General features: G+C 47.4%; 1 protein-coding gene across 16 annotated transcripts in view; it reads right to left on the bottom strand.

Annotated features, from left to right (window-relative positions):
- The window catches only part of AGAP1 (ArfGAP with GTPase domain, ankyrin repeat and PH domain 1), a 332,749-nt gene that overhangs the window by 205,371 nt on the left and 103,166 nt on the right, over positions 1–24,212 (bottom strand). For 10 of the 16 annotated variants that reach the window (XM_074548902.1, XM_074548905.1, XM_074548907.1 and 7 more), the window contains exons 3-6: positions 20,341–20,428; positions 19,671–19,682; positions 6,067–6,152; positions 2,451–2,592 (exon numbers count right to left, since the gene is read on the bottom strand). In XM_074548902.1, coding sequence (XP_074405003.1) covers positions 2,451–2,592; positions 6,067–6,152; positions 19,671–19,682; positions 20,341–20,428 — 328 coding nt within the window. The remainder of the gene's footprint in view (positions 1–2,450; positions 2,593–6,066; positions 6,153–19,670; positions 19,683–20,340; positions 20,429–24,212) is intronic. The other 6 variants (XM_074548903.1, XM_074548906.1, XM_074548904.1 and 3 more) reach the window with 1 other exon arrangement.

Here is a 24,212-nt window from a genome sequence, read left to right as displayed (position 1 = left end):
GCAGCAACACAGATTTGTTCTTTGGGAGAAAAGCATTAAAAAAGCCCCTGAACATGGACTCAGCGCCTCTTGCAGCGCTGTGTGTGAGGCTCTGCCCGGGCACAACGGGACCAGACCTCAACTGCTGATGTCATTACCTCCTCATCAGAGCCAATTAACAAAAATAGAGCAGCAATTAGGAAAGGCAGGAGCCCGTTATTTCTCAGCAGAGGGCGCTGCTAGCATGTGCCCAGAAAGGAACAGCGAGGGTTCAGCTCCAGAACAGCACAGCTCCCGAGTTTGGCTCCTTGTCCCGAGGGGGCTCAGCCTGGGGCACTGAGCTGCCCTTGGAAGCCAGGGGGGAACGTCTGCAAGTGTTCATGCTGTGGGAAAGATTTCATTGCACATCTCATTTCAGGAACACCTGACACAACCAACAAGTCCATGTTGGACAGGGCTTGGAGCAACCAGGGCCAGTAGAAGATGCCCATGCCCATGGCACGGGGTTGGAATTAAATGAGCTTTAAGGTGCTCTCCATCCCAAACCATTCTGGGATTCTATTATATGAAAGGTTTATTTCAAATATGTATTTTAACAAGTGTATTTATGTATTTCAATCTTTTATTTCACTGTAAAACACAGACCAAATGCTGTGGTTTTTCCTGATGCTTATTCCTAGAGTTAGCATTATTTCCACCTTTTTTAATAATTCCCTTTGCATCAATGCTCCAACAGAAAATGAACTTTTCTTTTTCTGGAAGTAACAGGAAGGAGATGGCAAACCATACCCCAGAAGGGGGAGAGAAGGGCACAAAGAAATAAAAACGTTGGAGAAATGTTTCCCCTTCACCTTTTCAACTCCAGCTTCAAGCCCAAACCGTGGCCCTTCAGAGCAGCTCCTTTCTGCTTTTTGGTGGGGTTTCTGCTGTCCTAAGACTTTTTCTGTTCCTACTTCCCCTTTTCCTCCTTATCATCTGTTTCCTCCCTCCAGCTGCGCTGTGATTGCTCCTCCCCTGCTGCCCACACATCCCCTCTGTGCTGTCACCCCTGGCAGGAGGCAGGGGAAGGCCAAATGCTCCCTCATCACGTGGCTGAAAAACACCAAAAAGCTTCAACACCCCCAAAACCACTGGGACACAGTGACAGGGAGAATGCCCAGAATTGAACTAAGAACAATTCACAACACCTCTAACACACAATGGCCACCTGGTGGGGCTCAGCCTGGAGCAAAAGGAGGCTCAGGAGGGACCTTGTGGCTCTGCACAGCTCCTGACAGGAGGGTGCAGCCAGGTGGGCTCTGTACCCAAGGGACAGGACAAGGAGAAATGGCCTCAAATTGTGCCCAAAGGGTTGTCCAGCCCTGGGCAGTGCTGGAGTCACCATCCCTGGAAGGACATAAAAACTGTGTGGAGGGACATGGTTGAATGCTGGCCTTGGCAGTGCTGAGGGAACAGCAGGATTTCATGATTTAAAAGGGTTTTTTCCCAACCTTCATGATCCCATGGACAGGAACAGAACAGCCTCAGCTCCACCAACGCAGCAAACCAATCACAGGATGGGAAACTGGTGAAATGTTACTGGGCTATGCTGGCACAAGGAGCAGAGAATATTCAAAAACCACTCAAATGCCAAAGAAACTTAAATATTTTAGGTACCTTTCCCTTGCTATATTTCCCTTCAAGACAGCTGCTACTTCTGAAAGAAAAACTGGGGGAACAGGTGGGCTCAGGTGGCAAAAAGCTGCATTTTGATTTACAGAGGTCTCCAGGGTCACAGCCTGAGGCCAGGTTCACCTCTGCCTCCTACCCTGCTGCTGGAGGTTTCCCACCTCTCACTCACCCTTCTGCCTCTCAGCAATGCCAGGGTGTTGAACACTTCCAGACTGCCAAGCTCATGGAAACTGGTCTGGCTGCAGAACCTCCCCACACAATTGATTTACCTGTTCAAATTCAATGAGGGCATCTCCCTGCTGGGTAAGGAAACCACCACCACCAGCACACATTGAAAATATTATTTAAAATTGCCTTGCAAGCCATAGAATCCTGGAATGGATTGGAAGGGGCCTTTAAGCTCATTGCGTTCCACCCCTTGCCATGGGCAGGGACACCTTCCACCATCCCAGGTTGCTCCAAGCCCCATCCAGCCTGGCCTTGGGCACTTCAGGGATCCAGGGGCAGCCACAGCTGCTCTGGGCATCCTCTGCAGGGCCTGCCCACCCTCAGAGTGAAGAATTTCTTGTACATATCTAATCTAAACTTCCCCTCTTTCTTCTCTGCTGAGGTCCTACACTCTCCCTCTCCAGGCGAGCTGCCAGGACATTTTCCTCTCACCTCAAACACTGTCCTTGCAATGCCACAGCCCTGTAGCAAGGGGGAAAGGACAGGACATGGCTTTGCCATGCTAGAAGAGTCAATATGGTCTGAAAGGGCCAGCTGAGAGCGTTCCAGCTGGGAGCCAGGGCTGCACTTACCCTGGGTGCCCACCAGGACCATGGGGATCTCGCTGGTGTTGCGGTAGTTGGCCATGCGGCTGTAGTAGTGGTAAACGGTCTGGAAGCTGACCTCATCCTCCAAGCTGAACACAAAGATGACAGCATCCACCCACATGGCAAACTGCAGGGGAAAAATGGGAAAGGCCAACTGTGAGAAGAGCAGCGAGGAGGGGGAAGGAAGGAAAACCAAGAGAGAAATGTTCTCACCTTCCTGCAAGGGAAATACACACCAGAAAAACTCACACCCAGAAAGGCCTCAACGGGGTCAGGATCAGCTGCTAAAATGATGAATGTCATCACCCTGCACACCATGAGGATCTGGGACACACAAGGCATTTCCCCACATGAGCAGCCCTGCTTCAGTGGGGTGTGTAAGCAGCTACTGTGGGTGCACACTGGGTTTGATGCCCAGCAAACACAGCAGGCTGAGGCTGCTGGCTCAGCCCCCACGCTGCCATCTGCATGCATGCCAGACAGGCATGGCTAGGAACTCTCACATCCCAAGCCCATTAACTTGAGCCTTGCAATTCTCCACCACACAGACACTGTCACTGAGGCAGCAGCACCAAGGGCCTCCTTGTGCTTCCAGTGAAGAGCAAACTGCTCTCCTGGCACCAGCAGCCTGCTGAGAGACATGCAGGTGCTCCTCAGTGGCCAGGCAAGTGAGAAGCTCTTAGCTCACAAGGGAATGAAGACATTTAACTCATCAGTGAACATGAACAGGACATCAGGAAAAACCTCCACCTTACCTCACTGCCTTTATTTTCCCCTAAGTGACTCCAGTCCTACCCAAATTCAGAGCAGTGGAAACAAAGCTTCAGCCAGGGGATTTTCATGCTTTGTTATATTATTGCTACAACGTGCCAGGGGACACACTGAACACAGAGGTTCACTGGGGAAAGGCTCTGCATATTCATGATGATTGTATTGAAAGCAAACACTGCCTGCGCTGTTATGGTGTAAAAATAGACCAAAAAATTGTTTTGAGGTTTTCAAGACGGTCAGGAGGACAAACTTCCAGAGGGGAAGGACAGGGCTGGTTAACACACAGCAGAGTCCCTGCCAGAATAAGGTCAACCACCACACTGTTCAACTGTTCAAACCAGAAGATGAAACCACAGGAACTGGAGGCAGCATCATTATTTGGGAGATGTGGGCTTGGGTCTCATTATAAAATGGTTTTTGTTGACTGGACTCAGCAGCATCATGCCAAGGACTCTTCCCAACAACTGGGAATGTCCTTAAGGCATCATTTGGAAGCCAACAGGCTTTCTAAACCCTCTGAATGTTTGAGCAGTGTGTACAGCAGCCTTCTAATAAAGATTATTTCAAAATACTCCACAGATTTACACTGTGCAGTTCCTGCAGACACAAAACATTTCCAGCAATTCCTTATTTTACTTTTCATATTGAAATGCAGCTTAATCTTTGTGGAGATCAGACTGTGCTACAAAGAAACCAGAGGAATTTTGGGAAACACAAGGTCTGGAAACCCTGGATGTCTCATCCAGAGTACTGTGCAGGAAATGGCTTGAAACAAGGATAAATCAGCTGCTGGTATAGAAATCCACTCTCAGACTTATTACTGTGAGTGAGCAGAGCTGTTAGTTCAAGGCAAGCCCAAAACCATATTGTAAAAAATGTTTTAAATTTAAAAAGTTGCATGCAGCAGCTCATTGTAGGTCAGTTACTATGTTAATTTGGTTTTACAATAGAAAATTGAATTATTTTTGTCTTTGAACCATTTTATCTTAAGCAAAGAAAGGAGAGATCATAGATCCACAAAAAGAGTCTTGAGGGAAGTTTGTTTTTTCTCCCTCCCTGTCAAAAAGAAGGGAACAGTAACCTGGGGAATACCCATGACCCAGTGCCAGAGCTCCACATGTCAGCTCCTTACTTACTGCAGGTGGAATTCAATCCCAATTATTCATGAACACACAGGCAAACTTTTCATTGCAGGAATTAATGAACAGATTGAAGATTTTTAATAGACATGTAACTTGAAATGACACCCAAAAACTCCAAAGGGAATTTACAGGAAAGCCTCGTGCTGAAAGGTGAGGCAGCACTGACACCTCAGACCTCTTCAGCAAATCCTGAGGATGGAGAACAAATCTCAGCCACCACAGAATCCCAGGATGGTCTGGGTTGGAGAGACCTTAAAGCTCATCTCATACCAGCCCAGGGGCTGTTGTGCACACCTTCCACTGGACAACAGCAGCCAAAGCCCCACATTCACCTGGCACATGCCAGGAGCACACCCCGTGCTGTTCATCAGCCTGCAGCCAGCTCCTGTGAGCTCTGCAAAGCCAGGCACAAACCATCTCAGATTGCTGCATGCACCTTTGCACCTGCACTGTTCACACTGTAGATGAGTGAATGTTCTCTAAGCATCAGAGGCTGGAAAGCAGGGGCTGCTCCAGCCAAATCCCTGCCAGCCCCAGACAGAGCTGTCCTTGTTGCTCCTGCTGCCAGATGTGCCAGTGCTTTATTCTGCCCTGTGACTTCCTTCCTTCCTTCCTTCCATCCAGGATGTCTCTCTGAGCCTCCATTTCCTCCTCATCCTCTCCCTTCCCCTTTGTCCTGGCACCTTCCCCCACACTCTCACCCTCCTGGAGCTGTGCTGCTGCATTCAGACCCGAGCTGCTGCTGCTGGCACTGCTCCCCCTCAGCTGTTTGGCAGCTCCTGCTGCTCCATTATTGCTTGTTTGGAAGCTGATCCCTCCCGGAAGAGCAGGGCAAAGCCAGGCAGCAGCAGCCAGCACTCAGGAAATCCTGCCAGTGCCCAGGTGAGGAGAGGTGGAGGAGGAGGGTGCCCAAGACAAGGATGCTGCTGCAGACAGCACAGCTGCTTTAATCTGAGGTGATTTAAGCAGCACATGAGCAAACTCTTGCTCAAAACAGAGTAAGGGTGAAGCACTCAAACCGCCAAGTGTCTTCTCCACAGCCAGTGCCCTGGACAGGCTGGGAGAGCTGTGGGTGTTCAACCTGGAGAAGAGAAGGATCCAGGGAGACCTCAGAGCTCCTTCCAGAGGGCTGGAGAGGGACCTGGGACAAGAGCCAGGATACAGGGAATGGCTTCCCACTGCCACAGGGCAGGGTTAAATGGGATGGCGGGAAGGAATTCCTCGCTGTGAGGGTGGGCAGGCCCTGGCACAGGGTGCCCGGATCCCTGGCAGTGCCCAAGGCCAGGCTGGATGGGGCTGGGAGCAGCCTGGGACAGTGGGCGGTGTCCCTGCCATGGCAGGGGTGGGATGGGATGAGCTTTAAGGTCCCTGCCATCCAAACCATCCTGTGCTTCTATGAAATCCTGATGAGTCACCAGGGGAAGCACAGTGCTTGGGAATTCAGTGTAAATGAGCTGGATATCCTGACTTGCACAGTCTCAGTCAGAATCCCAAATACTCATTACACGCACTCATCCATCCATCGTAGCTGAAATCCCAACCATTTGCTGGACAAAATCTTTTCCACCTGAGGGTGATGCTGGAATTCTCCTGGCAGGAAGATGAGAAGCAGCCAGGGCACAACAAAGCAGAGGCAGTTCTTTGAAAGGAAGTTGTGAAAAACAAGGGAAGGGAGGCTTGGGGCTCACCTGTGCCTCTGGAGGGCCTCCTTCATCTCTGATCAGCAGCAGGTAGCTCTGGCCATCAACCACTATCTCCTTCTTGAATCTCCCACCTGCCACACAAAGCAGCTGGTTACACACAGCAGAGGGACAGAACACACAACAGAAAAAGGCTTCGCTTGTGGAAACAAAAGCTCTTTGCAAATTCACCAGCAACTGGAGTGTTACTGAGGTTTATATGCACATACATGGGAATTACTTCAAGTTAAGGCAGGTACTTGTCTTATTTATATATATAAAAATATATATAGTGGGGAAAAGCCAGGAATTGCATTACATCCCACGTTAGGTGTCCTTGAGTTGATACATACAATTAATCCCTGTATGTGTCACCTTTGTTTTTAATAATTGTCAGAAGTGTCTGCAAGAAAGGCAGTGCACACAAACATGGTGCCTTGTCCCCAAAAGCAGTTTCCTGTGGCACCCAGCATTTCCCCAAGGGAAGCCCAGTTCTCAGAGCACACAAGAGTGGGATGTTATGGGATGAGAGCTCCACACTCACACACCACAGTTAGGGGAAGGTACCACACACATGTTAGACAAAAAGCTACGATGGTGCTGCCTCTGGAGAGATGAGCTAAGCCAGCAGAGCAGCCTGTGCTGCTGGCTTGGGAGGAATCCCACACCTGCTCTGGACACCTGGATAAAGAGGGGGCAGCCATAGCCTCCAACCACATCCCGCTCCTGCTCCTGGAATTCCAGGGAGTGCAGATCAGGAGGTGCCTGGCAGCACCAAGGAGGCTCCCAGCCCAGCCCTGCTCTGTCACCTCCTGTCCCCTGGCTCACAGGGACTCAGCCACCACCCCGGGCAGGGCTGGGATTGCTGCTTTTGGGGCTAAAAGTGTCTTTTGGGCGCTCTGCTGCCTCTCTCAGAAATGCCAAATCCCATTTAGGGCTTCTGGTGTGACAGAGCCTAAGCCAGGATTAGCAAGCTTGGCCTAAGCTTGGGGAGCATTTCGGCTCCTCTCCTGGAGCAAACCCACTCTTATCTCCCCACCTAAGCCCCAAAGCCCCAAGGCCTCCAGCTCAGCATCACCCACCCTCGCAGCTGAGCTTACCATGCTGACATAAAACACATCCACTAACACACCCCAAACTTCTCTCTTTGTCCTATTGGTAAAAACTGGAATTGGTTCTGATTTGAGCCCTATTTCCCAGCTCCAAAATGTGTCATTCCACAGAAACCAGTGGTAGAGAGCCAACAGCTCTGCCTTGCTCTCCAAACAAGCTCCCCAAGCAAGTAAGTCAGTAAGTCAGCGCTCCCAGGCTAATGCTGATCCTCAAAACACAACAATCTGCACAAAAATTGCTGCCTTAGGGGAACCCAGTGCTGGCTTAGACCCACCATTCCCCCAGCCCAACCACAACAGCAGCCTTCAAACCAAGATTACTCCACAGCAACGTTCAAGCATGTTGAAACATTTTGTGTTTAATAAAAGATGTAAGAATTAGAGGTTTTTGTGGGTTTGTGCTGGGTTTTTTTTTTTTAATCTTTTCTTTATAAACTTATCCTATTAGCAGTATTAAACATGCAGCAATGAAGACTATCACATTTCTGGTTGTTTAATGGCACAGAAGGAGCAGAAGAGCCACAAATGGATTTTCATTATCTCGCTCACAAAGTGGATTTCAATCCTGCCCTCGCAGATCAAGTGGCAGATAGATATCTATCATTACTGAACCTGAAAAGAACAATCCCAAACAAGTGTAGAACTTGTAAAGGAAGCAGCCTCAGCTCTCAGGAACTGGATTTCCATTAATCAGGCCATTATTTCTATACGCTGTCGATTGAACGTGCTTCCCAATGAAGTGTTAACTAAGATGAATTACTTAATATAGAGCCCTCCAGAGAGGGGCTTTAAAGCTGTAAGTAACAATGGAAATACACTGTATGCCTGATCAGAGAGGGAAAGTTCTGCCTAATTGCCATTTCCTATTTCCTTTTTTTTTAAACACTGCAAGTTCCCCCAGCTAATTACAAAATACCACACACCGAATGTGTTTGGGAGCCAACTCATTATTCCCATGGTCAACAGGATGCCTTGCCAGTCTCACTCTACCTTCAAACACTCCTCAGAGGCACAAAGAAGGTACAGACAGGGTGGATTAAAAAGCTTCAGCAGAGAATTGAAAAATAAAAAAAAATATTTCAGTGTACAGCTCACAAATGTGAGCCCTACAAGATTTACTCTTCATGATTTGACTGTTGAGAGCAGCTTGGAAAAGGGTATTGAATTTAATAAATGCAGTGCAAGTTAGCCAGCAGCTCTTCTCCTGTGTGAATCCACACTAAATGATCACCTTGGGGACCTGCTCCTTGCCTTCCCCAAAACCACTGGGCGTGGAGCTCAGTGCAATTATTGTTATTTCCAGGATTAAATTCAGATCCTGACGTGCTGCCCCACTACACCGAGGGCTGTCACCCTGCTGCAGCCAACAGCCACAGTCAGCTCAAATCTGCTCAAGTGCCTTCTTCACCCTTGAAAGCAGGATGTGCTCATTAGCTGGAACAGGCACATCCTCACAATCCTTGATTTCTGTTTGGATTTAAGTATTTCATGACAAACAGTTTGAATTTAACACCCCTCCAACCAAACTGTTTCAAAGAATGCCCTGCATTTCCAAGCTGCACTAAATATTTCCAAACAAATCTGAAGGCTCAGAAATGGAACAGCAAACTCCCGCTCATCCCTCGAGTAAGAATTATTTTATGCAAATCTCAGCTCACAGCAGGACTCATCCCTAATAACTTGTGCTTCTACACCATTAAGGAGCCCTTATCATGTGCACAGCACAAAATTAGGTGCTGCACAGGACAGAGATTAAGAAAACCTACCTCAATATCAAGAATTTACACAAACAAAAGCATAAACAGTGAAGAATGGAAAGAGCAAGGCTGTACCCTGCAGGTATCTGTGGTTGTAGGATTAAGGCAAACAATGAACTGCTTCTCCTTTGATTTGATGAGCCTTGATGAGAGCCATGAGCAGTTTGGGCAAGCGCAGCAATTTTGGGGTGCTTTGACTTGGACAGCACCACGTTCTTTTTTTGTTCTGTTTTTAATATATCCAGGGGTTTGTAAAGCACCACAGGCAAAGAGGAATTACAGAGATCAGCCCGTTCAAATACTGGACTACAGCAACCCATGAGGAAGCCAAACACTCTCCCAGGGCTACAAAATACCCCCTATTTTCCTAAATATCTTCCTGTGTGACAGAGCCAGGAATTGCTGTCTAAACCAACAGCACTGAGAACAAAGAAATGACCTTCATAACACAGAGAACGAGCTCAAAACCCACAGCACCACTCCCAGGGGAGGTGGCTGCCTTTGCTCTGGTCCCATCAGGATTATGACACATGCAGCTTTTTAATGAGGGAGCTGCTCAGCTCCCAGATGTACCTGCCAGGGGAGGGGATGACTGGTGGCCAAAGGATGGGGCACCACGGGCACTTCAAGGCACTTATTCCCAGTTTTCCAGGGCTAGAACAGCAGCCATTCCCACAGGCTCGTTGTCAGATGAGCACAGGATATTTGCAGGTGACAAATCTCCTTGTGCCCAAACTCAGGAGGCAGCCCCCAAACCAGCCCGGCTCTCCCAGGCGCACCTGGCCACACTGCTGCTGTAACATGCCCCACGTGAACACACAGCTTTGAGCAACACAAAGCTAAACAAACGCTGTGCATCAGCAATTTACAGCCCTGGCTGAAGCCCCAGCACAAAGTGGAATAGAGGGGGGATCAAGCACAGCTTCCTGATCTCATTGTCATGCACGACCCTCCGCAAGGCGAGCGCGCGGCATCGGCGCAGAAACGAACCAGCGAAAATCGGAATTCAATTTAAACACTGCACGCACACTGGCAATCAGAGGTGCTCTCTGTAACAAAAGCTGGGTATGACATGGGGAATTCTGGGCATGGAGGCTTTAATCCAGGCTCTGACAGCCTGGCCACCCCCTCCTCTCGCCGAGAGCCGCTCCAGCGCGTAATTGCTCAGCGGAGCAGCCGCTGATTTTGCTGCTGCATCCCCAGGCTCCACTGTGCTCACCAGGCTCTTTATTCAAGCAAATTGCCACGGGGATGAAGTTATTTAGCCATGTGAGAAGGATAAATTCGGGGGGCTGGCCACACGACAGGCACAGGCAGCAGCTGAACGTCTGCTGTAGCAGGGCAAGACAGAAGGGAGGGCTGAGGCAGCTCTGAAGGACTCAGGCAGCTCCTGGATTTCATATTCCCAGTGACATGTGCGTTTTGACAACAGCAGCCAGTTGTCTCACACATGCACGTTCTCTCCCTTTCTTTCCCCCCCATCAGTGCCAAGAACCTGGCTCCTCTTCAGGGAAACACGTTCAGAAATCCTCTGTTCAAACAGATGGCCACATAGCGGTCTTCTGGTTAGCTACTCACGTTATTTTTTATTGAAATAAACTAATTTTAAAATGTTTTTCACAGCATTGCCTTAAAAGGAAAAAGAAATTTTAAAAAAGGAAAAGGTTCTTCCCCCAGGGGGTGTTGGGGCACTGCCCAGGCTCCCCAGGGAATGGGCACGGCCTCAATCCTGCCAAAGCTCCAGGAGCGTTTGGACAATGCTCTCAGGGATGCACAGGGTGGGATCGCTGGGGTGTCTGTGTTGGATCAGTGATCCTTCCAGCCCAGGATATTCCATGATTCTATGATTTGGGGCATTTCCTGAATACAACCACTGTGCTAAACAACAATTTAGAAACTGTGAGCAGCTGAGCAGGGTCGAGGATCAAAGACCAAGGAACCATCGCTGCCACACAAGACTGAAGCTGCAAAAGGAGCCCTGGACCCCCTTTCCAAAGACTACCTGGGTAAAACAAACCCCAAAAGCCAACAAAAGCAGCCTAGACTGAGCTCTTCAACCCCCACCATCTGCTTTTCTCAATGGGTTTAGGATATAGTCCAGGAAATCCATGGAGAGGTCCTGGAAATATCAAACCATACCCAATTACAGCAAGGTACCCCCACAGGGACCATATATAAATGCAATATTACATCTTACAATCTGATCTTTACCTAAAAACTGCCAAGGAAGCACTAATACATCATCTTGCAACTCCATGGAAAGAGGGTTCAATGCTGGAATTTTAGTGGCAGCTGCAATGACATTTCACAACTGAATTCTGAGATGCACTCACTGATTGGCAGTGCCTCTCCAGAAGGGCAGATGCAATGGGCTTCCAAAACCTGGCTGTCATTTGAAGGGAGATCAAAGGAATTTTAGAGTTTTAACTGTTTAGGAAAAAAGCTTACTCTTCAAAAATATATAAAAATTACCTCAAGCTGCAAAGAACCTCCAGGATTGGACAGGACAGTGGGAAAAACCTGTGAGGCTGGGCAGACCCTGAAACAGGGTGCCAGAGGAGCTGTGGCTGCCCCTGGATCCCTGGCAGTGTCCCAGGCCAGGCTGGATGGGGCTTGGGGCACTCTGGGACAGTGGGAGGTGGAATGGAATGAGCTTGGAGATACCTGGGCCAGTGGAAGGTGGAATGGAATGGGCTTGGAGATACCTGGGCCAGTGGAAGGTGGAATGGAATGGGCTTGGAGATACCTGGGCCAGTGGAAGGTGGAATGGAATGGGCTTGGAGATACCTGGGCCAGTGGAAGGTGTCCCTGCTCATGGCAGGGGTGGAATGGAATGAGCTGAAAGGTCCCTCCCAAGGCAAACCACGCTGGGATTCCATGATAAACAGGCTGAGCCGGATCCAGTGTTTTACCTCAAGCAGCAGGAGAGGAAGGTGATTGATTAACCACCAAGATAAATGGGAACAAAGCAGAGCCGGCCTCTGAGCAATTAAGATTCCCTCATTACCCAGGGACGGGGCTCACTCAGGAGCAGTCCATGTTCCACTTTCACCGCAAAGCTCCTGACAGCCAGTGCAGACTGGGCTAAGCCAATTAGAGAGGGCCAGCCTTAAAAAAATCACTGCAATGTGAGCGCAGCCAGAGAGGTAAGGCACACTCTGTCCCCATCAAATGACTCATCTGAAAGGAGCAGCACGATAGTAATCCAAGTTTCTGCAGCAGTTTCAACCCTCCTGCACCCACTTTATTAATAACCTAGAAGATGGAAGTAACAGGCTATTTAGTTTCTAGATAATGAAGCAGGAGGGACTGCAATTATGGGAGAAAATTGGATTGTACTTCAACATGACTGTAACGAGCTCGAGAAATAGAGGGGAAAAATAAAAGCAGCACCACAAGGACAAAAGTGGAGACAAAGCAGCTGTGGAAAGATGGGGCAGGATGGCAGAAACCTCTGGCACAGAAGAGAAAATCAGCTGGGAATTCCTGCAGAGTGCAGAGAAGGGGACAGCCTGTCCTAGCCTGTGTCACCACGCCAGCCTCAGCCTGTGCTGATCTGGACAGGGCAGAGGCTGGCGTGGTGACACAGGCTAGGACAGGCTGTCCCCCCTTGGCAGATAAGGACCCACATCTGCCTGCAAAACACCCAGGCAGAAAAATAAACATGTGCACCCTGCTTATTTAGGGGAGCAGACTAGGAAGGGAGAAGAGGTGTGAGTTCTTAGTAAGAAATAAAGTGCTGATCCCATTTTAGGCAAGGGAAATACTTTTCCCATCTTTCCAGTTATTAATTGTTATGGTCCCAGATAAACAGGCAAGAACATCAAGTGGGAGCAGACATGCAAAGCACCAAATCCCAATTCCAGGGATAACCCTTGGGTTCAGACACCCCCGAGTCCAACAAGAAGCAGGAACCCATCTTTATCAGACACCCACTGCCAGAACTGTGGCACTGAGCAACGAAAAGCTGAACATGGTGTGTGTTCTCCTGGTTCAGAAGCATTTCTGACACATTAAAGGGCAGGAAAAACAACCCCCAGGAGCCTGTGGGGAGGCCTCTCCTCTGGAACCCACCCAGACCCTCCCCAATATCAGGGATATTGTCAGCCACAAGCTGACAAGGACCCACAATTCAATCACTGCTCCCATTTCTATCAATAGCTCATTTTTCATCTTTTTTTTTTTTTTTATTTCCTTCTCTTGGTTTATTTTACTGACAGCAGGTGCAGAGAGTTGCTTACACCTCACACCCACTAATTGTATATACACAAGTCTAATTTTAAAAGCTTATTTTTATCAAAGCAGTCAGAGACAAAAAAAGACAGCAAGTCATCTCCTTCAGGCAGGATGTGATCCCACTTTAGCACACTCCCACCTTTTCCACCACCAGTCTTTTCCAGTTTTATACACTTACAGCCCAAAACACCACTTTCCAAACAGAGTTCCTCACAAAGGCAGCCCCATCATTTAAAATATCATCCTTTATTTTTGCTGCAGCTCCTTCTAAGTTGGCTTCTCAGGCATTTCATCTTCCAGGCAAACCCATCCCAGCTTTCACTCTAACATGAAATTCAACTGCTCAAAATTTCTGCTTGACCTCACAAGCTTCCAACGTAATTGCTAAATCCCAATGTGCACTAACAATCCCTAAACAGCTCACCAAGACAGCCCAAAATGTAAGCACTGATGCACACATCTCAGATCTTTCCAAACCCCCCTCTGCTTTTCATACTCACACAGCTCCCCTATACCTGTCCTTTCACTGCACTTTTACATCACAAATAGCAACTGAAGTTAAAACTGGACTTAGCAGAGATTACACCATAATCAGAATTTTACCCTTCCTAAAATGGCAACAAACCCCTGGTGACAGCAAATTGAGGGGACTGTGAGAATTCAAGATACTGTGAATATTTCTTTTTGATACAACTTCCCATAACAACAACAGATTCAGTGAAGGGCGGGAAAAATGCTCACAATAAGAAATCAAGTACAAGCTGAACTAGGAACATGCTCAAAGAAAAATATTTAACCCTGGCTTTGAGATCAAGAGTGAAACAGTGGGCTGTGATTTTGTAATACATCCAGAAGGAGTATTTGAGAAATGTTTGAGAAATAAAAGCACAGGGAGGTCCAGCAGGAGCCACTCTGAACTGGCTTCAAAAGCAGCCGAGAGCAGGGAGCAGTGGAGACCCAAAGCCATGGAAAGCCAGAGGAGGTGGGGCTGGAAAAGCCCTCTCCCATCACCAGTGTAACCCCACCAGCACTGCCAGGGCCACCTCTAAGCCCTGTCCCCAAAAAGTGCCACATCCACATGGTAATTTTTAACATTTCCAGTGATTCCCCCACTGCCCTGAAGAGCCTGTTCCAATGCCTGACAACCCTTCTGGTGAAAAACTTCTCCTTCCTACCCAACCTAAACCTCCCTGGGCACAACTCGAGGCCATTTCCTCTTGCAGCATCACCCACTATTGGGAGAAGTCACTTTTACTCCTGTGAAGAGCCTAAAGCTGTCAGAGCAGTTCTATAAATCTGCTTTACAGTTTGTCCCAGCGACACAACCCTCAGAGCAGCACACCAATGCTGCAGACATCATTTCCCAAAAACCCCTGGCCATTCATGGTGTTAAAGAGAACACCTCGAGGACCCTCAGGGAACACAACCTGAAAGGGAAGCTTTCCTGGCAATCTGCTTCCTCAGCACCTCCTAAAGAGCAAATACTTGAGTTTTTTTCCTTTAATTAACAGAGCCCCTCATTTGTGTGACACTTGAAGCAGTCCCCAAGCTGACAGCTGGAACAGAGAGGTTTTCAAAGGGATTTTTTCCCCTCTAACCCACACAGGCAGTCCCAGGAGGGTGAGGAGAGGGAAGGGCTCCAGAGGGGAGAGGGCAGAATGCATAAACACCCCCTTTTATGCTGAGCCTGAAAGGCTCCAAAAGCCCAAGAGAACCCTCTGCAGCAGTGCTTTAAAGGGATCAAAAAAGAGACAAGTGTTGGTTTATAGCTGGGTGTCAGCGTGAAATGCCAAATAAAAATAATCACTCGGTGCTATTACAGCAAAAAGGCAGACAAAGAACTGGAAAGAGGTAATTTTGAAACACATGTCCCAAGTCATCACTGGCTTCTGAACACGAGACAGAGCCTGCCTGTGGGTTTGCAGGCCAAAAAAAACCTTCATCTGCCCCAAGTGCTGAGGGGGCTCCTGAAAACTGCACCAAGGATCTGAAACCAGCACAGAAAATTTCAGCTGCCTCGGGTTTTGCAGGCCAAGAACCACAAGATGGTTTAAGGTTTATGTGGCTTTTTAAAACTCATGTTGGGATTCTTGCAAAGCCTCCCTGTGTAAATTCTTACATGTATGATGGGGATTTTCTGGCATTCCACAAAATGCTGAAGGAAAAGGCATGAGTGATTGCAGGGAGAGCACCAAGCACATCCTCACAGCACACATTGCTCTGCTCTTCATCCCCACTGCAGCCAGCTGCTCACTGAGAACAGAGCTCACAGATTAGTCTGGGACACATCCTCCCTTTATTCATCAAAGATCCAATTGGGGTGTTCAGTAAATATGGCCTTCCTACGTATCTGAGAAATATGAACTGGACAAAAATAGCCATGGCTTCTGTGAAGAGAGTGGGAGCCCCAGGGGCCTGACTGCTGACAGCAGGCAGAACGGCCTGAGCCCTGTGGAGAAGGGGACAGGAGCCCCAGGGCTGCAGAGGGGACAAACTGCCCAGTTCTGTTCAGCCCAAAACACAAACCCTGAGCCAGCCTGAGGGTAAATCTCCCAGCACAACCCCAGCAAGCAAGGAAAGATCCCAGAGGGGTTTGGGCTGGAAGGGCCTTTAAAGCCCATCCCATTCCACCACCCCAGAGTGCCCAAGCCTGCCCTTGAACACATCCAGCCATGGGACAGTGGTTTTATCCCTTTTTTTATCCCTTTGGGGGTTTTTCCCCAGGTGAAGCAGGTCCACACTCCTGGATGCAGGCCAGGCTCAGGCCTGAATGGAAGCACCTGGCAGGTCAGCCCAGTTCATAGATTATGGCTGAACTTTCTGCATCCACATTGTGTAAGGGTCTCTGTGGCCAGCAGAAAATCTCTTAAGAGGATGTGAACAACAGCAGCTGAAATTTTAAAGCACTCTTCCTCAATCCTCCTTGCATAATTACCCTTTGCTGAGGAAGCAGCAGACAGGAATAGTTACTCGAGATAAACTGAAAAACACGGACATGCATCCCTCAAGATGGAATTTCTAGACAGAATCAGAATCCTTGAGCTTGGAAAAGGCTTGAAGATCATCAATGCATGCTTTTGTTACAGGCTGGCAACTTACTTTCATGACATGCTTCCAAGGGAAGGCTGAGGGTGACACTTCATTTGGTATTTTAATATTAAACATGGCCATTGCTGCCACTCCAGTGACACACTGCTCACTGTGGCACTGAAAAAGTTATGTGGTGAAGGCTGAAACAGCATAAAAATATTTTTAGGTCAAATTTGGAAAGAGAGTAAATGATCACAGCTTTCTGAAAAACACATTAAAGGCTTTATTCTGTATCTTTTACTGGGGGAAATTTGATTTCTAGTGTAAGTTCCTTCACAAAGAGAGATGAAACCTCCCCTGACTGCAACAGCTACTTGGGATGGTGGATGGCTTTTATGCTTTTTAAAACACTAAAAATAATTACTCCACATGAAATGAATATATAACTCTTAAATATATCCCAGAGTACATAGAGGGAAAAAACCTCCTTTTTTGTCATCCCAGCCTGGGCCACAGTTTGTCTTTTTGTTTTGTTTTATTAGACTCACTGGAAAACAAAGTATTGAAATAATCATGACATGACTTTAAATATTCACAGACATGCCAAAGATGTGGAAAAGCCTTAAAGTCGTGTTTCACACCTCTGTGGCTTTTTGGAAACAAAAACCCAAACAAGTAACAGAATCCTCCTGCCACTCACTACTCCTGTAAACTCCCGTTCACCTTGGTCTGCAAAGAATTCAGTCTCAAATTCCACCACACAATTCAGTCTCAAAATACAGCACACATCTCACTTGGCTCCTACAGGCAGAATTCAATTCTAGATGGGGGAAACAAAGCCACAACATTTCCCACAGCTCACTTGTTGTTTCAGCAGGTAAAGCAGTTTTTATTCCAATTGCTTAGAAGGTCCTTAGAAGATCACAAATCCCTAGGATTCCTTATCTCCCATCGTTTCTGTGAAAAACACATTTCCTCTCTGGTGAAAATTTAAAAAGGATAATAGGAGATAAGGATTATAGAGTAAAGGTTATTACAGCTAAGAGCCCACTGTTATCTTTGGGGATACTCTTTAAATACTTTTTCTTTTATATCAGCTTGTTGTATATTCACAGGGTCCTTTGCATAGTAAACTTTTCCTTAAATACATTCACATGTCCTAAGAACTGTTTAGTAAATCTTCTTTTTGGGTCTTTTTTTAGAGTATGAGTATTCTTTGGTTATGGTTTCAGTCTTAAAAAGTCTCTTTAGTCTTGTTCTTATCACCTCCAGTTTTTGGGCTTGGGTCTACACTGCCTTCAGACATTGAGTGTTGATACTTGGCATATTTGTAGTGGGTGTCTTCTTTATATGTTTATTAAATGTTATGTAAGTAGGTATTCATACTTATATCAGCTATTTCACTACTATGGCTAAGCTTAATTAACAACAGAAATAAAAACTAAATCTTCATAACAAAGTTACTTTAACATCACACATATAGAATCCATTTTAACATTTGCAAAAAGCCAGTATTAAAATATGTATCTATAACAATTTCCTTCTTGTATCATCACAGAAAAAAAACTGAAAAGTCCCGGAGTACTGAAATTCCCCCCTGACAGCAGGGTAACACATTGCTGCTTTTCTTACATCTGATTTAAAACGTGTCACTCAGCAGCACAGCTGAGTGCGTGTTAAATATGCAAAGGAAAACTCTCAAGGCTTTTTTTCTTCCTAATAAAAACTTACTCTTTGAGAAAACAAAGGTTTGCAAGTTGCAAACACAGGAGGCACTGAAAAGTTCTGCGCAGAAATGAAAACTGGGGCAGGCAGTGAGGGAGAAGAGCAGGGCGAGGTGCAGGTGGCGATGGGCACAGGGAAATCTCCCTGGGAGAGCTGAAGGAAACCTGAAACCACCTTTACACGGCTCAAATTCATTTCCTGGGATGCTGCAGCCCTCAAGGCCTGCAGGAGATGTGGATGCAGGGCAGGTTTCCTGGTAATTGCAGCCATTTAGAGGCAGAGGAGAGCAGAAATAGCAGCCCCTGGCCCTAATCACCACTTGCACATGAAGCAAATATCCATCACCTCGCCCATTAGGCACTGATTTTATGATGCCTGTTAAATTTAGCTGTTAGGAAGCCATTCCAAGCCAGTCAGCTCAGGTTTTCCTTAACTGATCAAGCAGCTGACACCTTCACATCCGACATGCATCCTCTTCTTTATCCAATTTAACAGCCTGACACATTTATAGTCCCTCAGGAAAGGAGAGAGGGGAGGATCCACAAGGGTCTCCAGCATGAAGGGTTTTCCAGGGACTTGTCTGAAGGACCTAAAAGTGCTCAGGACCAGGTTGGAGGGGCCTTGGAGCACCCTGGGATAGTGGAAATGTCCCTGCCCATGGCAGGGGTGGAACAGAGTGAATTTCAAAGGCCATTCCAACCCAAACCTCTCTGTGCTCCTGTGATTCTCTGACAGAGAGGTAAAACACAAATCCTCCCTGCAGATGTTTACTGAGGGTAATTTATGTGGGTTGAATTTCCTTTCATGCTGACTTGATTGGAAACCTTGACCTGATCCCTCACAAGGCAAATCAGAGCTCTTAATTATTCCAGTTTTCCTCCTGTTAATGAAATGCAACAGTGTCATTAGTGAGGCTTGTCAGGCACACTTATGTGCACAGAAATGATTTGACACAGCTTTTGTCATCTAATCCTTGCAGGAAAAACAGTCCCAACGTCACTCCAGCACTGTAAATAAAAATCCTTCAAGACAAAGAGGACAGATGGCAACACTCCCAAGGAATATCACCTAAAATATTCACCTTCAGGAGGAGAGGAGGGCTAGCCCTGTCAACAGTCAGGAGATTTGAATCTTCCAAGGGAAAAAAAAAGCCCAAAACCAAAACCAAATATCCTCTGTTCATGAAGTGGAGGAAGAGATCTGTCAAGACAGTGTTTTTTGCTGAAGATTTGCTGCACTCAGTGCCTCTGCAGCCTCTGTCAGCATTTCTCACTATCAGCAGCCACAAGAGGATCCACACACACTTCTGTGCACAGCCTCAATTGCTACCATCCATTATTACTGTCAGCCCTAGCTACCAACCAGCAAAAGCATGCAGGGCAAACTTACAAACTGCAGGAGCTCAGTGTCAGTACAATTCCACAGGAAAATTCCTTGTCCATCCCTCCCTTCCCCTCTCCTCCCATTTTAACTGCAATCCCAGGCTGTTAAAATGTCAACTACCAAGCTGAACCAGCTTCCTGCGGTAAGAGTTAATTAGAAACAAATGTTATCAGAGATGCATGAAACTACAAACTACTGCTGAAGAGACAACTACAGCAAGAGACAACAACAGTGAGATGCACTAAAGACTTGAAATCAAAAGGGAACAACTCAAAATGATACACAAAACAAGGGGGGAAAACGCTCTAGTACAGAAACCACCATCTGGCCCTTCCAAACCAGAGCTGCCATGAAGACAATGTATAGTTACCTGCATCCATATCTGCAAAGAAGGGAACAGCCAGTAAGGGAAAGAAGGAACCAGAAATTCAGTGTCTCAGAGTTGGATTTAAAAGTTCATAAGGAGAACAGATAAAGAAAAATAATCAAAAAAGTATTTACTGTAAGATAAACCTTGATACGGTACTGTGATAATTTTTGATTTCAAGCTATAAACTGGGATTAATGTTAAACACTACAGCGTACAAATTAATTTTCTATGCCATAAAAACATTTTTTGAAAACTACAAATATTTAATATATTAAACAATAAGTAAGTTACACATTTTTAGGTGAAGATTTTTATTCTCCTAACAAGAAACCCACCACTACAGACAATAACTGAGGCTTTCAACAGCCCAAGTGAAATCAGCAGCACTACTGAGAGCAGCCAACTCCTCTCCATCAGGACTAATTCCCACATGGACACTCACTGGGGGCCAAAGTATTTAAGGATGCAAAGCAAAGTATTTAAAGGATGGAAAATCCACAATTTTATTGTGCATACTTAGCCCGCTCTGGAGAATGTTAAAGCAAAAATCCCCATGCATTTTGAATAGCACGTGGGATTTTTTTTTTTTTAATCATTTCTGCATGATCAAAAATGAGCAAGGATGTGGTTTGTGGGGGGAAAGCAGGCTGGGAGCTGTGGATGCACCTACCTTCGGGTGACTCCTCCTGGACATAGGTGCCGGTCAGGTAGCGGTGCACCAGCGCCGACTTCCCGCTCGCCAGGTTCCCCACGATCCCCTGCATGCAACACGGGAAGGAAGCAACAAAGAGCTCAGCTGCAAGCCATCCCTGCAGAAAGCTGGGTCTTCTGGCAAAATCTTCACGTGGAATAACACCCCAAGCAACAGACACAGAGCAAAATGCGCCCAGAGATAAATAAACTTTGTGTTTAGTGTGAGGAAGCCAGTTGCATTTATTACAGTGTATAGGCAAAAGTTGAGCAGGGTAAGTTTAGGGTTGTAGATAATAATGATTGCTATTCAGCCTAGGTGGGAGATGGAAGAAAAAGCTAGGATTTTTCAGTTTGTGTTTGGTTGAGTCCTATTCATCCTCCTAGGGCCGCTGAGAAGACAGCTAGGATGGTTAGGAGTGTGGGGTTTAATGAGGGGGAGGTTATGAACTGCAGTGGTTTGGGGTGGGGGGACATGAGAGATCATCTTGTTCCACCATCCCAGGGTGCTCCAAGCCCTGCCCAGCCTGGCCTTGGACACTGCCAGGGATGGGCCACCTGTGCCAGGGCCTCCCCACCCTCCCAGGGAAACAATTCAGCCCAACCCCACCGAGTTTTCTCCTGGAGGTGCTCAAAGCCCAAGGGCTGGAGGAGATTTGGGGCTCGTGGCTTTAAAGGGGAGCACGGAGCTGAGGACACCATGCTCCCTTCTTGGGAGAGGGAGGTGATGGAAGCTTCTCCCCCCTCTGAAACAAGCCCAGCCTGCTCTGCTCTCTGCTGTTTACTTGACCCTCACCAGAGGTTCAGAACAGAAGGTCCCTGGAGAGAAGATGAACTCTGCTGATGTGCCTGGATTGCCAAAGGGCCCGAGGCAGCAGCCACGAGCTGCACATTGTGTGCCCCATCTTCTCAGCCCCAGCTGGCAGGACAGCACCCTCCTGAGCAGAACTGGCCTGGTGGGACCCAGCCAGGTGTGCTGGCACCCCAATTCCCCCAGCCTGGGGCTGCTCCCACAGCGTGGGCAGCAGGGCAGGGAGGGAGGGAGGGATGCTGGGATGAGTCACGGGGAGAAAATGACATCTCCAGCACGTGTCCCTCAGCCCAGGACACGCAGCACGCTCTCCCATTAATGCCTTTTCCCTCCATTCCATGCCCATGGGCTGCAGCACATCTGTCTACTCCCACTCACACCACAGACCCACTGAGAGCTGAGGGTGAGCAAACAGCTTGGCCCCGGCACCTCCTCTCGTCCCCAAAGCGACACCAGCTCCCCTTCCACACAAAGCTTCCCAAGGAGAAGCTCCTTCCTTTTTTCTTTATTTTGCCTACAACAATGTACAAATCCCCGCCAGTCAGGATTCACCACTGAAAAACAGTTGTTTTAGTGTGTGAAAGCTGAACTGGATTTTTCATGGTCTACACAAGTGGCAAAACAACAATTTTCCAGTGAAACTTTCACTTAAAGTGATTAGATGGAAATTAATTTGATTTTCTAGTACACTCGTGCCAAAACTGTAACTGCTAGAGAGAACAGAACAGCATCAACCTGGGGGTCCAGTCACAGGCACCATCCCATGGCTGGGATGTCTTGTTCTATCCAGAGACCCTCAAAATTTAAAAGACATCAAGATTCAAGAACACAATTTTATATTTTAATTGTTTTTAATATCCCAAAGGTCACACCAGGTCACACCATTTGACAGCACTTCAGGTTCTCTGACACAGTGCTACAAAGTAGGAGCAATAAATTCCACACTGGAAAAAAAAAATCTGACTTCTGATATGGTTTCTCTGTTTGTCAGCATTAATATTTGCTTTAAGGCTGATCCCCCACAGCATGACAAAAATGCCAGCCTGTTTTCACAGCAGTCATATTCCTCTCTCCCTGCTTTACACACAAACAATCCCAGTCATCCACATTTATTTATGGATATGTCTGAAATGCACCAAGTTATGACAAGCATGTTAGGGAACAAAAATACCACCCTAACCCAGCTCAGGGAGGAGAAAATTCAGCTCCAGCTCACTGCTCTTTTCAGTTGTGACTTGTGCAACACTGAATCATTTATTTCCATGTGCCAGACATGCTGTAAAACAAACCCCAGCCACTTTGCCCACACCTCCTAAAGCCTGGTGGGGAAAATCAGAAACTGTACTGATGGCACTTGGCATTTTAAAGCTGTCCAGGAGAGGAGCCTGACTGCACTTGGCAGATATTTTTGCAAGAAATTTGGTGATTTTATTCAACAGTCTCCCATGTTTATCCTGCCTAACACATCCTCATTTAATATTTGGACAAACAGAACCCAGGAACACCAAAGGCAGAGGTCTCACCAAGCTCTTGGCCACAATAAAAGTATCAAAATTCGTAAGTAAAACCCAAGTACTGGATCAGCAGGAACCAGTTACAGAATCCCAGACTGGGCTGGGCTGGAAGGGACCGCCAAGCCCATCCCATCCCTCCCCCTGCCATGGGCAGGGACATCTCCCTCTATCCCAGAGTGCTCCAAACCCCTCCAAGGTGGCCTTGAATGTCCTTCAGAGCACTGGAAGGAAACCAAGCTAAAGAAAGAGGCAAAGACTGCTGTTCTTTCCTCAGAGGCACACTGAGAGACACCTCCTTCCTTTATTGCAGCCCTGGGGGCTCTCTGCTCTCCCAGAGCCAGTTTCTGTTCCCTTTAAACAAAAGGGTACAACACAGCGGCTCTAGAAATAAATCAAAGATAAATAACAACAATAATCCCATGAAGGACCTCCCAGCCTGTACAGGGGGACAACCTCTCCCTTCGCCATGGTCCTGGTGCTCCTCAGCCCCTGGAGCACCCAGGATGAGGCAGAAGGGAGGGGATGGCAGGGGGCACTCACAGCCCCAAGCCCTCCCCAGGGGCAGATGTGCAGCAAAGGCAGAGCAGATTTCAGCTGGGCTTCCTGATTTACCCTTCCTCTTGGAGCACAAGCTCACAGCACAAGCTGGTGCTGCTGGCTGCCATCACTTGCAGGGCTGTAATCAAATTATTATTTTTGTAACAGCAGCAGTTGTGCTTTTCCCCTTGGGCAGCTCCCGTGGCATGCTGACCACTGCAAATCCATTCTCTGCAGCAGCCACACAGCTGAAATCTGGAATGTGCCAGCCCTGCTCAGCCAGGTCAGGGGCAGGACACCCACGGGAACCCTCACATGGTGCAGCCAGGCTGGCACAAGAGGCAAATGCACCCTGAGACCACCAGCAATGGTTTGTGTCCTGAACCCCAGCAGGGAGTGCCTGCAGCTCTGCTCTCACCTGCAATTCCCAGTTTTCCTTGGGGACTGCTGGGAATTAGCAGGGCTCAGAGGAGGGAAGGGATGGGCAAGGAAACCCAGGAGAAGCCAGCTACTCCCAGTCCTGAATTCCTAGTTTTTCACTGTATTTTGGGCCTTCCAAATGACACCATTTGTTTAACAAAACCTGGAGACCCTTCCTGAATTAGGGAATCACATCCACTGACTGCCAGGTTTTTCCTGCACTCACCTTTCAAAGCAGCCACAGCAGTGCAGTTGTGAGGATGCTGCTGCCATTAAAATGCCTTTAATAAAAGTGAATTTACCCAGCTAAGTGTGGCCTTGCAGATTCTCTCACCTCCACAAAACACTACTGTCAACTCAGATTTTGGGAAAAGCTTTAAATTCTTTAAAGAGAGGGAGAACAGACATTTGCTCCTTGCAATCATGGAAACTTATAATGGAGAGATGAAATGAGCTTTACATGTCAGCTGCTAACTTCCATTGCCCTCCTAAGACTTCCCTGTTGAGAAGATCCCCCCTGAAAGCTGGTTCATGGAGCAGAACAAATTCCAGCAGTAATAAAACACTGAG

Source organism: Zonotrichia albicollis, chromosome 10, assembly GCF_047830755.1.
Source record: "Zonotrichia albicollis isolate bZonAlb1 chromosome 10, bZonAlb1.hap1, whole genome shotgun sequence".
Taxonomy (NCBI): domain Eukaryota; kingdom Metazoa; phylum Chordata; class Aves; order Passeriformes; family Passerellidae; genus Zonotrichia; species Zonotrichia albicollis.
The sequence above is the reverse complement of the archived record's forward strand: the minus strand, read 5'-3'. Positions and strand labels throughout refer to the sequence as shown.